Source organism: Athene cunicularia (assembly GCF_003259725.1).
Source record: "Athene cunicularia isolate RWA chromosome 20 unlocalized genomic scaffold, athCun1 chr20_part1, whole genome shotgun sequence".
NCBI classification, from domain to species: Eukaryota; Metazoa; Chordata; class Aves; order Strigiformes; family Strigidae; genus Athene; species Athene cunicularia.
Genome location: NW_020799125.1, coordinates 8,866,624 through 8,879,701, shown reverse-complemented (window position 1 = coordinate 8,879,701; position 13,078 = coordinate 8,866,624). Strand labels below are relative to the sequence as shown.

General features: G+C 35.7%; 1 protein-coding gene across 20 annotated transcripts in view; it reads right to left on the bottom strand.

Annotated features, from left to right (window-relative positions):
- Positions 1 to 13,078, bottom strand: part of ZMYND8 (zinc finger MYND-type containing 8) — a 59,857-nt gene that overhangs the window by 36,489 nt on the left and 10,290 nt on the right. For 13 of the 20 annotated variants that reach the window (XR_003399785.1, XR_003399787.1, XR_003399786.1 and 10 more), the window contains one exon: positions 7,585 to 7,662. The exons of the other annotated variants lie outside the window; for them this stretch is intronic. Coding sequence is in view for 10 of the 13 variants with exons in the window: in XM_026862009.1 (XP_026717810.1) it covers positions 7,585 to 7,662 (78 nt within the window). In the remaining 3 variants the exon portion in view is untranslated. The remainder of the gene's footprint in view (positions 1 to 7,584; positions 7,663 to 13,078) is intronic. 20 annotated transcript variants of the gene reach the window in all.

Below are 13,078 nucleotides of genomic sequence, written 5' to 3'. Positions count from 1 at the left end.
CTGTTAAGTGAATTCTTAGTGTAGTAATTCAGGTTAACATTAAATATTTTTTTTCTTTTCCCACAGCATTCTGGCCATTCATCTTATCTCAAATTTTAGTATCTTTTAAAGTACAAGAACAATTATTTCTGTAGTTTAGCAGAGTGCTATGCTAACTTATGTCATACATGTTAAAAGCAGAGAAATAACATTAACAGTTCCTGACAGCTTTGCTGATGTAATTTAGGAACATAAGCAACAAAAGTTAAAACACGGTTAAAAGGAAAGTCAGTATTCATCATGTTTGTCATATTTAAATAAACTTATTGAAATATATCAATAGAAAAAATTAAATTGCTGTATAGTCTGAAAATAAATATGCTACCTCAAATACTTAGTCATTTGTAACACCTGCTAAACTGGATTGTAAAAAAATAAAATTAAGACAGGACTCCCAGTCAGGCAGCAACCACTGGCAACAAGACAGAGCAATAAACAGGAAGTGGCACAACTTTTCAGTGGCTCCCACATTCAACCAAGCAAATTACTAGAGCAGTTTACTAAGTCACAGCTTCCATCTATGCCTGAATTTACTATCCCAAGCAGCAACACTGGCAGAAGGGAGCAGGTGCCTGTGTCTCAGTTGCTCTAAGTTATAGACTGTCATCTTAGTATAAACGCATCACACCAGCAACTTAAGTAGCTCTGGTGTCTCTGAACTGCATTCTATGAAATGTGCAAAATTCTTTAAAAAAATCAGAAGCAAACTGAGACACAGCTCTATCAAATTAACATCTATTATGATGATCTTCATGTCTGCTTCACTCTTCCAATTATGTCAAATTATTTGATTTCTTCAAAGATTTTTAATTCACCTTTTTCTTTACTTGGCCACTGTTTTGTGTTCATTAGAATATTTAGAAGGTATTATTTACAGCCTTAAAAGAGCTAATACACACACACAAAATTACTGACAAGCTCATCAGAAATGTCCTTGGTAAAAAGAAGAGCATTTGCACCTTTATTTTCTCAGAACAAAATTTAAATGATTCCTAATGAATATGGAATGCTCAGCTCAATTACAAAGAACTTACTGACATTTTTTCAAAAGAAACAAGCATGTGATCAGCTGTGATAGACATTCATAGAACAGTGAAATACAAGTGACAGTTCAACAGAGTTTTTTTCCTTAAGCTTTCAATGCATGCAACAAAACAAAGTGATAGATAAAACCATGGGGATGAGAAGTCATCAACATCATAGAGAAACAACTGAACCCTCCCCTAACTGATTCCCATATTTTCAGTTCCCTACTCACATGTGCTAGTACAAATGTTTTGTGGCCACACACTAAACAATTGAGGAATAAAACCTGTCTAAAAAATACTTTTTCTTCTGAGTAATTCTTGCTATGACCCCATTCACTGCACAGCCACACAGACACCTGAAATCATCCAGCAAAGCAGTTATACTGGATGGGAACACACAGCGAGAAACAGAAATGCTGCTTTTGGTATTAATGCCACCTTAAAGTTTTCTTCTGTCAAACAACAGTTTTTGGCAGCTATTTGCCAGAGGCAAACTGCTGGATGTCATGATCCTACATCCTTTCCCTCCTGGATCTGTGTTCTTGCCTTCCAGGCTTCACTGGGTGATAGGGCTGAGCCAAAACCTCACTGAAACACTTCAAGACTCCAATGAACATCAGAGGTACCAGAACAACCACCAGTAACTGGATGAACTTATCAGGGCACGTCTATTGTCAACAGGTTTAAATTAACTATAAAAAGGTCCACCAAAAAATAGGGGAAGTTCCCCAAACAGAAGAATACTGAAAACCACAGCACTAGACTTTCACATAGGCAGCTGACAAACATCTTTTTCCACAAATGCCTCCCAATCTGACTTTAACTATTTATTGAATGAGATGATTTTGTTGAGCTACAGCATTCCTCTCGGGGGATGATTTTAACACATTTAAGGAGACTTGCACTGACACTTTCTCATTAGACTGTCTTACAAGTGAGCTAGTAAAGCACAGTTTAGCTTTAACTGTATTCAGAATAATGTCCATCAAATTGAAAAGTTAAACTGTATTGCATTCAAAAGAAAGATATTTTGTCACATGGCATAAATTTTAGAGGGTCTGTGGCACAACAAAGACTGTACTAGATTGCTACGTGATTTCGGTATTTTGTGCAAATGTGGAAAGAGTTAATAAGAATAAAAATTGGCTGCAATAATAATTTGCACAAATGGACATAAGATTAACAACCTATGCACTTTTCTCTAAACAGAAAAAAAAAGCATTTGGAACAACAGTTGAGCATGAATTGACTATGAACAAATTGCTTTTTTCCATTGTGAAAAAGGGCAAACAATACTGATGTAAAAATAGAAGTGATACATACAATGTAATCTTGATGTTAACATTGGAATGCTTGCATATATGCTAAAATGTATTGAAAATAATATAGTATATAGTAAAAAGAGTGGGAAGATGTCAAGTAGTCACACAATTATTAATATAGCAAAAATATTTTAAGAAAAAATCCTCAAAAAATCCATGATGCCACTAAAATTTACACATGATGCAAGCTCAAGAAGTGAACTGAAAAGATATTTCTATACTAAATTTAAGACTAATTCTAGACTCAATTAAAAAATTTACGCTGTTTATATGTATGGAAGAAAATATAAATAAAGATGGCAAAGGTGTAGTGGAAGAAGTTATCCTGTGCAAGAAAATTTGTACTGATCTCCATTAATTTGTGAAAATATCAATCTTACCTACAATCATTATCATCACACTTTTCCAAGTTGGTCCAGACACATGAAAGATGTAATTGTCACTTAATCAGCTGTGAACTTTGTAATTTTTTCAGTTCCTGAAGCTTTTAAAAAAATTTTCCCCAAATACATCATTGCACAGAAAAAAATAGTGGTTTTAAAGTCTTTCTACACAATTCTATGGAAAATATGATGCTATATGGTGCCTTCTGATTGACCAAGAGCTTGGCAACATGTCAAGATAATGATTAAGAAAACTATAAATAAATATGAAAAACATATGAAAGATAGATGGAAGAAGATATAACTGAAGGAGGAAAGAGAAATGTAGGAGCATTTGCTCATCCTGAGTTTTATTCATCTAGAATAGCTGCACCAGGCTAACAATACATGTAAAATCATAGGAAAAGTGTCTGCCACTAGAGTTATGTAGGCACAGCTATTTCAACAGTGCTGCCTAGCAGAAATGTAGTGCTGGCTCTCAGAGAAATTTTTCTGTTGACGTAAGTTATAAAATTTTGGCAAAATGTAGTTAAGCTGGTTTAAATAAACAAACAAAACCTTTTCAGGTTTTGAGTTTTCTTTGACACTAAGAAATGTGATTTTTTTTCTTTCCATTCCACCCATCCCCTTTTATACTTGTAGGCAGCATTTAGTTATATTCTGACATGCCTAAGCTGAATTAAACCAATACAATGTGTCTGAGACCATTACTGTTACTTGACTTGTTTCAATTCAAGCGAATATGCCTCCCACTTCATTTAGGCCAAAATTTAGACTGATTTGACAATATAAAGAATTGCCAGGTAACGTGTGTCACCTAAATGTATGAAAAATAGAATGACTGCCTCCAACCCTCGTTAAGCAATTATGACAATAAAAATCCTAATACAGGTACAGCTACACTGACAAAAGACTAGGGGCTATTTTTTGAGTTTAGCTAATTATGCACAGAAGGTGGCAGAAGAACTCCTTTGGCTGGCATATGCTTCATGTATCCCAAGAGAACTGAGCCAATACAGCTATCCTGGAAGAAACACTGCAGCATCAGTGTTGTTTTTCCTAAAATAACTGATCCAGGGTCAGGAAAAGGGTTAAACTCTTACTACCTAAACTAGAACTGAAATACAATTCAATCACAGCCAAATCCAAACTACGCTTCAACAGAAAAAGTACTGATTCAATACTGAGTAAACCAAACAAACACACAGACATATATGCTTGGTTAAGTGATTTCAAAAACTACTTCAAGCCTGAGCATACTAGGGATTTTCAAATAAACTAGCATTGACTTATAGACAACATAGAAAAACTGACCTGAAATACACTTTTTTTTTTTTTTTACCCCCAACTGTCAAGTTATTGAAATGCACAGAAATTTTCTTGAGGCAATGTAAGATATAACCGAAAAAAGTAATAAATAGATACGAAAACAGCAATGCAAAGGCATTTTCTATCAGATTTAGTTGTGCTACTGGAATATGCTAATTATTTTAACTATCACTGTATCTTGCCAATTTGCCTATTTGTGAGGGATCTAATAATATGAACAATCTTTTAATTCATTTCAAGTAAAACAAGGATCATAGCACCTACTTAAATTGTTTGAATTATAGTTTCCAATTCTAATTAAGATTAAAAATGCTCAAGTTGCATTTTGTGTGAATTCCTTTCAACAGCAGTGTCCCCTTTAGCACACACTGCCTCTTTCTCCTGGGCTCTTCCAGCTGTGTTAGCAGTTTGTGTAGCTGAGCTGTGAACCAGATAAAGAAATTGATCTTTGTTAAAGTAACTTGTCAGGAGTAAAGTTAATTTTTAACCTGGATCATTTCTCCTATGTAGTTTAATTTAATATTTATTACTTGAATGAAGTGAAACAAATGCAAGAGGAAAGAACCAAAAAGACTAAATTTAAACTATGCAGTAACTTGGTGACTAGACAGTTACCTAGGAGTTGGAGTCAAGTTTCTACTCCAAAAAGGAACAAGAATTTGCATGATCGCATCTATGTCAAGCAAGTATTTTTAAAAAGGTGTTTAATGAGCAAGGATGGTCTCACTTTGTAGATTATCTCACCATGCCAGTTCATCACCAGTTTGTCACCAGTTCGCACATATTCCTGCTATGTCCCTGCTTCTTCTACTCCTATCATATATTGACCAAATCAAACTGAACCAAAATTTTCAGAGTCATCAATTTGTGCACTGACCTTTTCTAACTGAAAAGGCTAAGATCACTCACAGTTACTCAACACTCAGAAGGTTAATAAGATATTAAGTGTGCTGTGTACTAAATGAAGGGCATTACCGTAAAATAATAAACATTTAATTGATAACCCAATTGTACTAATTAAGTGAAGTAAGGTTGCTTGACAAATTAATTATTTCTTAATTTTTGAATTGTGTGGTTTTGCTTTCTCAGCAATATTTCAAAATTGTGTTTCCAGCACAAGTGAAAAAAGTGAAAAATTAACTTTTTTAATTCTCAACTGTCACCTGTTTTTACATCACTAGGTTATTATTAATTGCTCTGTATTGTTGCCAAAGTTGACATAAGCACCTATGAATGCTCTCACAAACCATCCATTGGGGAACAAGATAACCTCATCTTCACATAAAGTTTAAAATCTTTGTTTCAGTGTGCCATCATGTGACTAAAGGATTAGTAACTACTGCTCCTAGAAGACAGACTAGAGCATAATTAAACCCTAAAGCAATTTAATTTCACACTTTACAACTATTTTAGAAGTCCAATTTTATGTGATGATAATGCAGTTTTTAAGGAGATAAACTGTGATAGTGACTTAATATAGTCTAGCTTAGAAAAAATTATTAAAAAAAACAGAAGCATGTTATTGTATATCAGAGATCTTATTTTTCTGCAGTATATGGAGCATAGACCACAACCATATCTTCTATGTTCTATACATTGCCAAGTGCTGTACTGTAAGCATTCAATAGCAACAATCCCTGACAACTAACTGAGAAGTCTTGTTTTTCTCAATAGAAGCAAGCACCAACTCAGAAAAGGTGTAAAAGCAGAATGTTGTTTTCCTTGCTTTTACCATGATACCGAAATGTAATTTTTCATGAAAACAAGTAACATCAACTTGCCTTACTGTAAGAACACAGCATAAACTGCTCCATATCAAGGACTTATCAACAGTGACAACCCCTTAAACCCTCCTTTCTGTATAGCTTTTTTCTTGTTTTTAATTTAAAAACTTGCTTAAGTTAAATTCAATCACAGTAATTCCGGACTAAAGCCAAAATGAAATGGTGTCTACACACGCATTTCTAAACATTTATTACACTTGCATTAGTTTTTCTACCAATAAGGCCTTAATGAAAGCTGAAATCCACAGCAAGTTACACAGACCTAAGTTAAGGCTTCACAGTACTCTTCCACAGATACACTTCCTTCCCTTTTCCTTTCTCGAGCACTGTTATTTGCTCACCCAGGAAGCAAGATGCTTTAGATAACAGATATGGCCAAAACCAACAAAAACCTCAACATTTTATTTCAGCTGAACTGGCATATGAACAAATCACAAAGTTGCCAGTGCCAGTATAAAGTTAAAGGATGGAAATGTGGCTGACATGAAGGAGTATGCCAGCGTGGCAGGTCTGACTTACATCAGCACATACTGCCTCAGTGTTGCAGCCTCAGTGCAATAGATAGCAAGCCAATTAAGAAAAACCCAAGTAAATGAGACAGTGTATGACATGATTTTCAAATTCAGCCTCACAAAAAGGTTTGGCAAACAAAACAAAAGCCTTCCCAAAAAGTGCAAATTGCAGGATAAAACCTTTTTACTGTAGCAAAGAACTACCCTTTTTTTGAGCTGGTGTGGAAGGGAATAAAAGTTTTGCACTTCAAAGTAAAGCACAGACAATCAAAAATGTATCTTTATCTTAACTACATCAAGTTTACTATACTTTCATGAAGAGTATTAGTTATTCAAATTCTGTACGTAATTTTCTTATATTTTAAATACATATTCTATGAAAAATGAGCTGTTATAAAGTGGTAATATCTACTGCTTGTAGAACAAAACTTTCCTCTTCTGGAAATTTTCAGAAAGTGGGAAGAGGGGAAACTCAGCAACATGTCTGATTAAACAGCAACAAAAAAATTAATCAAAAAAACTTTTCAGCATGAGTTGTAATAAAGATAGTAAAATTAGCAGGCATTCTGATTTTCCAGGAACCAGAAACAGCAATGTATTTTTTCAGTGAAAGCATTATGTTAGTCTTCTAGAAATGGTATTAGATATCAGTAAACTGAGAGTTAGTTATCCCAATAAAAGTCTTCTGTGATGTGAGTGGGTTTTTTATATCTTAATGCAAGTGGATCAAACATGCAAAAGTCTGGACAATGTTTCCAATTAGAAACCTACTCAATTGTTCTATGTAAGTTAGACAGCAGAAGTGTTACTTAAACAGAGCCAGCCCAAGGCTAATTCTGTTAACATTAATTCCCAATCCCATGCTATTCCATAAATTATGGCACAAATAGTTCTGCCAATATTTGGTAAAACAGATCAAGGAATTAAATTAGATGGAATTTAACAGGACAAAATAACAAAAATCTCATGAAAGCAGTTTCATGAAGAATTCATCTGAAGGCTGTAAGAAACAGCTATGCTCGCTAAAAAAAAAAAAAAAGGGAAAAAGGGCAGCGTAAGAGAGGGTACCAGAACACAAAGGTGATTGAAAACTGCTTAAGCTGTCATTACCCCACAGAAATGCATACCTATGTCTTTAAAAAGAACAAGAACAAAAACAGAAAACTGATTTCCACCTAGACACTCACTTGTCTCTTCTTTTCTCCTCCTCATAAGCTCTGAATACATGCACTTTAAATGGTGTTCAGGGAAATCAATGAAGAATTCTGAGAGAAAAAGGAGCAACATTAACTCCATTGTCAGCATCATTACAGTCCAATTTGATAGAACAGGCTTCAATTAATAATTTATATGAATTCCAGAACTGTGAAGTCTCCCAGTTACATTTATTATCCTGAATGCTTGCTAATAGATTCATGACTTTTCAAATCCATTACCTATAATACCATAGAAAGCTCAATTATCTTCAAAACACTTTAAAAAATCATGGATAAATCTGTTAGAACTTATTCTCAACTCTGAGGCATTTTAATCTTATGCCAGAATTTTGAAACATGATGCAGTTGCAAGCAACCACTAAAGCCCTGTTTACATTCCAGAAACTTCAACTGATGCAATTAACCCAATCCAGTTGCTTAATGTAATAAATAACAGAGGTTAGCCATGGTTGTGTAAATCCAGATAAACTCCTACTATATTACAATTTTACACAAGTAGAAAAAGACACTGTTAGTTGCTTCTTTATTGTAGGTCTCTGGAAGATAAAGAAACCCTTCCCAACAACTTGCAATATAAAAGATGTAAGCTGCTTATAAGCTAGAGCCTGGCTGTAGGCCTTGGTGCCCCAAGACACTCCTGAAGACCCCCTGTTGATCACTAAGCACCAAGGGCTGCACTACCATTCACTGGAGGATTCTCAAATTACATTTCACACTGGAGTGAGAATCTCATCTCTATGTGATTAAACAGTTGGTATCACTGCAAAGAAAGCTGATACACGATGTACTATTATGAAACTGTTACAAAATATACAATCCATTCTGGAAATTCCATTGTACTCGTCATTTCGCAGTTATGGTCATAATATCCAAATCTTTTACCATTGAGAGAAACCGCTAAAACCAAAGCCTTCAACAAAAACCTGCAGCAATGGAAAAACTGAAAAAGCGAGAATTATCGCCATTAACCAGTAGTGTCTTGGTAAGTGATTTTATGACAAGCCAAGACCATCTAATGACTGTCATTGATGGGGCAAATCTCTAGCGATGACATCTGTCCAACTCCCTACTAATCTGTTTCAGGGAGGTAAGCAGGTAGAAAACTACTTGTACGCCCAAGTCCTTAACTGACTCAGTACAGGACTGGCAAAGAGCCAGCACAGATGTAAAGGCAATATAAGGGATGTATATTTGATGATGGGAAGAAGAGAGTTAAAGAACTCCTTTAGTCACTAAACAGGCAACAGTTAAGGTATCAGTTTAAACATATGAAACCTCTGTGGAAGTTCATCTGCCACCACAGCTAACCACTGTTGTCAAGTAAGTAATATAAACTAGCAGAAAACTAACCCAAGAATAAAATTTAAAAAAAAATAAATTCTTCCAGGTTAATAGGATGAAAAAGCCCCGTGGAGAGTTCACTGCTGTCCAAGTAGAACAACTGCAAGCGAAGACAGAATGGCACCAAACAATTAAATTTGTTATGCTGCTCTGGAACCACAACCTGGAAATACTCTGAAAATTCTTCAGAAAGCCTTGCAAGTCCCATCTTGAAATACTTAATAAACAAAGTTCAAAAGCAGGCCATAAGGCTGGAACAGAAATATAACAAGATGTTTCTGTCAGACATGTTACTGTATCATATGCAGAGGACAAAATACTATAATTTAACCCATGGCCCTTCTCCTTTGCTAAACAGCATCCTCTGTTGACTCCATCTTTTGGTTTTGGACTCTTTGTAGTCTCTTTAAGCTGTCACTTCCCATTTCCAGTTCTCAGATGCTTTGTGCCTTCTTGTTCTGATAAAGAGTAGTGTATTTTAAAACCCTGTCTTTAACAAAGCTGCACATGCACAGCTTACAAGCAGATCTAAATTAAAACTGCTACAGTAACTCTGCTCCCCTTCCCCACCTCACCAGATGTCTGCCTCCACAACTATCTGCAGACAGGCACTTGCATGTAATAGCAGGGTTAATCAGTTCATGATACAGGCAAAAAACAATACTACAAAAAATAATTAATTTTCTGCAGTTGCTTGATACAGCTTACCATGCAACAGCATAAGCATCAGTGCCAGCTTAAGGAGAAAGGTAGAAAAATGCAGCTGAAGATGAGCATGTAGGGCTGCATACATGGCTCTGACCACAGCTACAGACTCACTCTTACATACCACAGTATAAAGCCTAAGTAAAGTGTCAGCTATGGTTTTAAGCTCTAGTTTCATTACAGCCTAACCCTATCTAAATGCTTGCTTACAAAGCTCTATACTTCCTGCACTCAACTGGTATATTCCTGCCCTCTCTCCTACACCAGTTCTGGAGGTCTAGCAAGCCATTTCAGCATACTAAACTAGTAGAAAACTATTCATGTTCTACGGTTCAGTTAGTTTCCTGCCAGCTTAGGTATGGAAGGAAGTGGATAAAACTGCTGCACTGAGCAGTTCGACCAGCTTAAGCTGCTTTGAAACCACCACCTTACTTTAACCAAATTCAGGGGCTACATTAGCACTGTTGTTACAGATTAAACAACACATGTTTCATCTTATCTTAAACTGAACTAGAATTGGTTTATAGCAATTAAAGTTAAACTGCTTATGCCAAAACAAAAACGCTCATGAAGAGGTCTGCATCAGGCTAACTGGATTTACAGCAATTTTATTTTCCTACACCTTTCTGTAGGCATGGCCTCACATGAGCTGTACGAACTGTAGCAGAGCAAGTTAGCTTACAAATTTGGAGCATATCAGCTTCTCCAGGATGTGTGAAGTTACACAATACCACTGATTGATCTCCTGCAGACTTCTCAGACCATCAAAAAACCCAAACAATCCAAGAAGAGCTGTATGCTTCCCTTAAGGGTTTGCCTATAGGGGGTCAATTTCCTCATCCATATCCTTTCCAAAACACATAAAGCAAAATTCTGAACAAGATTAATGTTACAAGAAGAAACAGTTACCACTACCCCACCATTTTAGAACCTTGATACAATTTTTCTGCCTTACACAGAGTTCAACAACAGTTCTAAAACTCTAGTTTGTGACTGCTGCAGAAACACTGCACTGAACTAACAGAGAAACTTGTCTCAATCCAAATAATAGAAGTCCAGAAACAATAATTTTAGTAGGCCAGCTTCTGGTAGCTCAAATTTATGATCCTTTTGTTTTTCTATGCAAAACTACATACTCAACTGTTATAAAGCTCTACCACTAATTCATGGATTAGGTGGGAATACAACAAGGCAAGATGGTTTACAGGCAAGTTTCAAGATTTCTTTAGAACCTACATTACTTCTTCACAGAAAAAATAATATACTTGTAAGGGCCTGGGGGGTAGTAGTTGTTATTCTTGCCCTTAGAAAGGTACTGGCATGGGTTTCATCAACATACATGTCAAATTTAACAAACCAATTAAAGCAAACCAGTATTTATTTAAATAAATATCAATCCCATTATTATTATTCCATTAATTCAACCACTGTTAAGTTTTATCTTTACTACAATGATGTACAAAGGCTGTTGGGATCACTCTCACTGGTGTTTAGAACACTGAGAGTCCTACTGCGTACAAACCAGCGACTTGCACACAATGACAGCTTGGGCCAATATAAACTATCACTGTGGTGACCCTGTCTTTGTCTTCCAAACCACTCTACTTTAAATCACTATCAGACTGCCTATGAGCTGGTTCATGGAGTTTATCATAGTAAACTCAGTATAATAACATGAGTATTTTTCTGACAGGTTAACTCCCTGAGAAATGATCAATTTGAATTGATCAGAGCCCACAAAGCAAGGGGAGCTGCAAGATCATGTTGCTGAGAAGGTTGGGAGATGAAAGACTGACCCATTAATAATCATGAGGCATTAAATCAGCCCACTGCCCTGGGAAATTTCATCTTAACCCTACAAAAAAATAGTAAAAAGTTTTCTGTGGGCTTAATTCATTGAAACAATATACCTCAAGGTCAGACCAACACTATAACTAATGTAAGGGTATTGCAACTTTTTATACAGACCATACACTTGTTTCTGGGCCAAGTACAGCAACAGAAGTAAAATGCAGACTCTACATGAATAGGTATCAGACTCATAAATGACTCAGACATTGATTATGTCAGAGTAATATAAGTAACAGTTTACCTCACTTGATGCATGTGAAATTCTTATTAGTACTAATACATGAGCCTAAGTCTTTCTAGGGAGAAATGAAGGTGAGATTTCATAGGCAGCTAAACGCATCTACTAAAGCACTGTCTCTTACATTAAGTTCTCATACTGAACTTTTTCACAAACTGATCACTACCACAGCAGAAAAACGTTTCAGTTTTTAAGTAGGTTAGAAATTTCAAGCGGTTGGGATCTGACAAGCACCACAAAGTAAGCAAGCAGTGGGACTACAGAGCTGGGAGTTTACCCCCATTCAGCAGCAATAATTAAAGCAACAAGAAATATTTTACTTTCTGCTGGCTTAGAAGACTGAAATAGAGATAAGTAAACATCAAAAGCAGTCCAGTGATAGAGACTGACATGCAAGACCAGAAGCAGAGAAGGAAGAAAAGGACAGGTAGAAGGAGCAAAAAGAGCAAGGGAATCTCTTCTGAGCTGTCAGACCATATGTAATACCTCATCTAACCACACCATGAGAAGTGAAACAAGAAATTTATTGTCTGTTAGTACAAATAAGACTTAAATGCAGTTTTATAACCATGTTATCTACCCAAGCTACATCATTAAAAGTGAAGGAATGCCAATGATCTGTGCCATACTTTCAAGACAATCACAGCTGCACATTCAAACTAGACTTATGAGCCCTGTAGTAGAAATGTAGAAAGTAAGTGAGCATGTGCCAGAATTTAGAAAGGATTGTAGTAAACACCTACCATTTTACAGAAATGGCTTTCAAGTAAACTGAGCTGCAAAGTCAGCTGCAAGTACAAAAGGAGAGGGACAGGCAGCTGGCAGTCAATTACAAACAACTGGAGTAAACAATTACCTGCCAAGTATTCTGATTGAATGGCATTTCTGTCCCCCCACTCCAAATGACAGTGGGAATATTTACACTGATATAGCTGGTTACATATTTGGCTTTCTTTATACTAAGAGATAACACCATTTGCCTGTATTAACTCATTCATAGGGAAAATTCCAGAAACCAGATGGACAGAAATGCTCAGTCACCTGCAATTCCTCCACCAAGTTTAATTAATGTTAGGAATGAATACGTAAATGTCCATGAAATATATGCTCAGGGGATAAATTTTTGTGGAAACAGAAATGTTACTGTTCTTTATTCTTAGGAAAATTATGATTCATTACTGTAAAAATACTACATTATTTTTATTACTACTCCTATTTTCTCCCACATTGAAAAACTAAAAGTACTTTAAAGGAAGCCATGATAAGTGAGATGACACAGAAGACTTTTTTCTGTAATTTAACCTTAGTTATTCATAAACCAGAAATATA